The sequence below is a fragment of the Alexandromys fortis genome, unplaced genomic scaffold (assembly GCF_014885135.2).
Source record: "Alexandromys fortis isolate MF-2015 unplaced genomic scaffold, M_Fortis_MF-2015_v1.1 scaffold_42, whole genome shotgun sequence".
In the NCBI taxonomy this organism is placed as follows: Eukaryota; Metazoa; Chordata; class Mammalia; order Rodentia; family Cricetidae; genus Alexandromys; species Alexandromys fortis.
This window is the reverse complement of record NW_026067934.1, coordinates 5467466-5469216: the sequence shown is the minus strand read 5'-3', so window position 1 is coordinate 5469216 and position 1751 is coordinate 5467466. Positions and strand designations below refer to the sequence as shown.

At 46.1% G+C, this 1751-nt stretch overlaps 1 protein-coding gene across 1 annotated transcript in view; it reads left to right on the top strand.

Annotated features, from left to right (window-relative positions):
* The first annotated feature begins 1386 nt into the window (after positions 1 to 1386).
* The window catches only part of Gtf2a1l (general transcription factor IIA subunit 1 like), a 33180-nt gene continuing 32815 nt past the window's right edge, over positions 1387 to 1751 (top strand). The window contains exon 1 of the mRNA XM_050146101.1: positions 1387 to 1455. Coding sequence (XP_050002058.1) covers positions 1435 to 1455 — 21 coding nt within the window. The 5' untranslated portion in view covers positions 1387 to 1434. The remainder of the gene's footprint in view (positions 1456 to 1751) is intronic.

Here is a 1751-nt window from a genome sequence, read left to right as displayed (position 1 = left end):
TTATAATATCAGAAGGAATCAATGCTTGCTTTTAGCTTTTCTATTTTGGGTGAAAGGTAAGTCACTTTGAATATTCCTGGTAGTAAATTGCCACGCAAGTAGAGAGACGTAACCATTAAATATCACCACACATACTTAATGGCTTTTTGTAAAATAAATTCCCAGTAGTTTTCAATTTAGAAAAAGTCTTCTAGATGACAGCAAATGAATCAGTTGCTAGAGACTTACACCTGGTCGAGGCGAGCCACCTCAAAATGGGGAGCGCACACCATTGCACCTACACTCACAAATAAGCAAACAGTCCACTCTAAACCTTAATGGGATTTTTAAATCATCGCATAGACACCTGGTAGGTGGAGTTCTGCTTTCAGGTCAAAAAGGATGTTTGAAGGCAGGGTGGTAGAAATAGATGGCTCTTTCCTTGTTGAGCTAACGGGGTTATGTGTGCTTAAATCCATCTTCGATTTTAGCTAGTTAAATCTTTCCATGCCCCAGAGAGCAAGCTAGGGGAAGGGAGAGAAGGGAGAGGGAGGTGGGAGAGAATATAATTACAGGACGAAGATGGAGACTCTGCCTGAAGAGCGAAGGAGCCATGCTGGCTCTGTGGAGCTGAGCTGACCTGATTTAAGTCATAGCTCTCCATCTTCACTGCATTTAAAATCATATACTCTGGGGGGAAGACTCAAGCACCAAACCTTTAAAAAGAAAAAGCTCTTCAGGCAATTTTCATGTGGACCCAATGTTGAGTGTGTCTCAGGACAGTGGGTCTCATTTTAATGCCCACCAGAATCAGCCGGAGAACATTTTGACGTCACTGTATGCCGGGTCCCTGATTGCCAGTCTCTGATTCAGAAGGGATGTTCGCATTTATGGGTCCTTAGTCGTTTGTCTTAATTCTTTTACATGACTGGATGCGTGGGTTGTGTCTTGGGCCCTACTTTCCTTCTAGCACACAGGTCAGGATTGGCAGCAAGCATCTTGATGGCTTCTATTTGCATTTTTAACAGGTTCCCAGGTGAAGTTGCTGCTGCTTTTGCCCACACTTCGACAGCTAGTTATAGAAGTTCGGCTCTTGTCACACTTTATATCACAGTGTGGAGTGCAGCTGTTTCGGGAGGCGTGACAAACTGGTGAAAGCAGAAATAACTCATCAGCCTTCTTTCTTCCTACATCCTTCACAGATGAAGTTGTCCCACCCATTACTGCACAGGCCCCCTTAGTCTGCTAAAGCTGGTTAGGCGCCTTACCACACCCATGCCAAGCCCAAACTCTATCCCTTCAGTCATTAACCTTTTTTCTTGTCCCGCCTTACTTAGCTCCGCCCCTCAGCGTTCTAGCGGTTGCGCAGCAACGAGCGCCTCAGTTCAAGAGCTGGCCTGACTGCTCTCTGCCGCGCAGGCACAAACGGTCAAGCGCAGAGCCTCCACCGCCAGCATGGCTTTCGTCAACCTGGTGGTAAGGAGGCAGCACCCTTTAGCCGTCCATGGCAAGTCACAGACTTTGATAGGCATCCCGTTGATTAGAGGAAACTGAAGACAGTCACGTGGGCTCTGATTCCACTGGGAAAATTGTGTTTCCCGCTCCAACAGAGACTACCTAGGTTAGGGCCTAGAAACTGTATAGGGATAGAGCATCTTCAATCAGGATGTTTTCCTCTACGTTCTCTTTCCTTTCCTTTCCTTTCCTTTCCTTTCCTTTCCTTTCCTTTCCTTTCCTTTCCTTTCCTTTCCTTTCCTTTCCTTTCCTTTCCT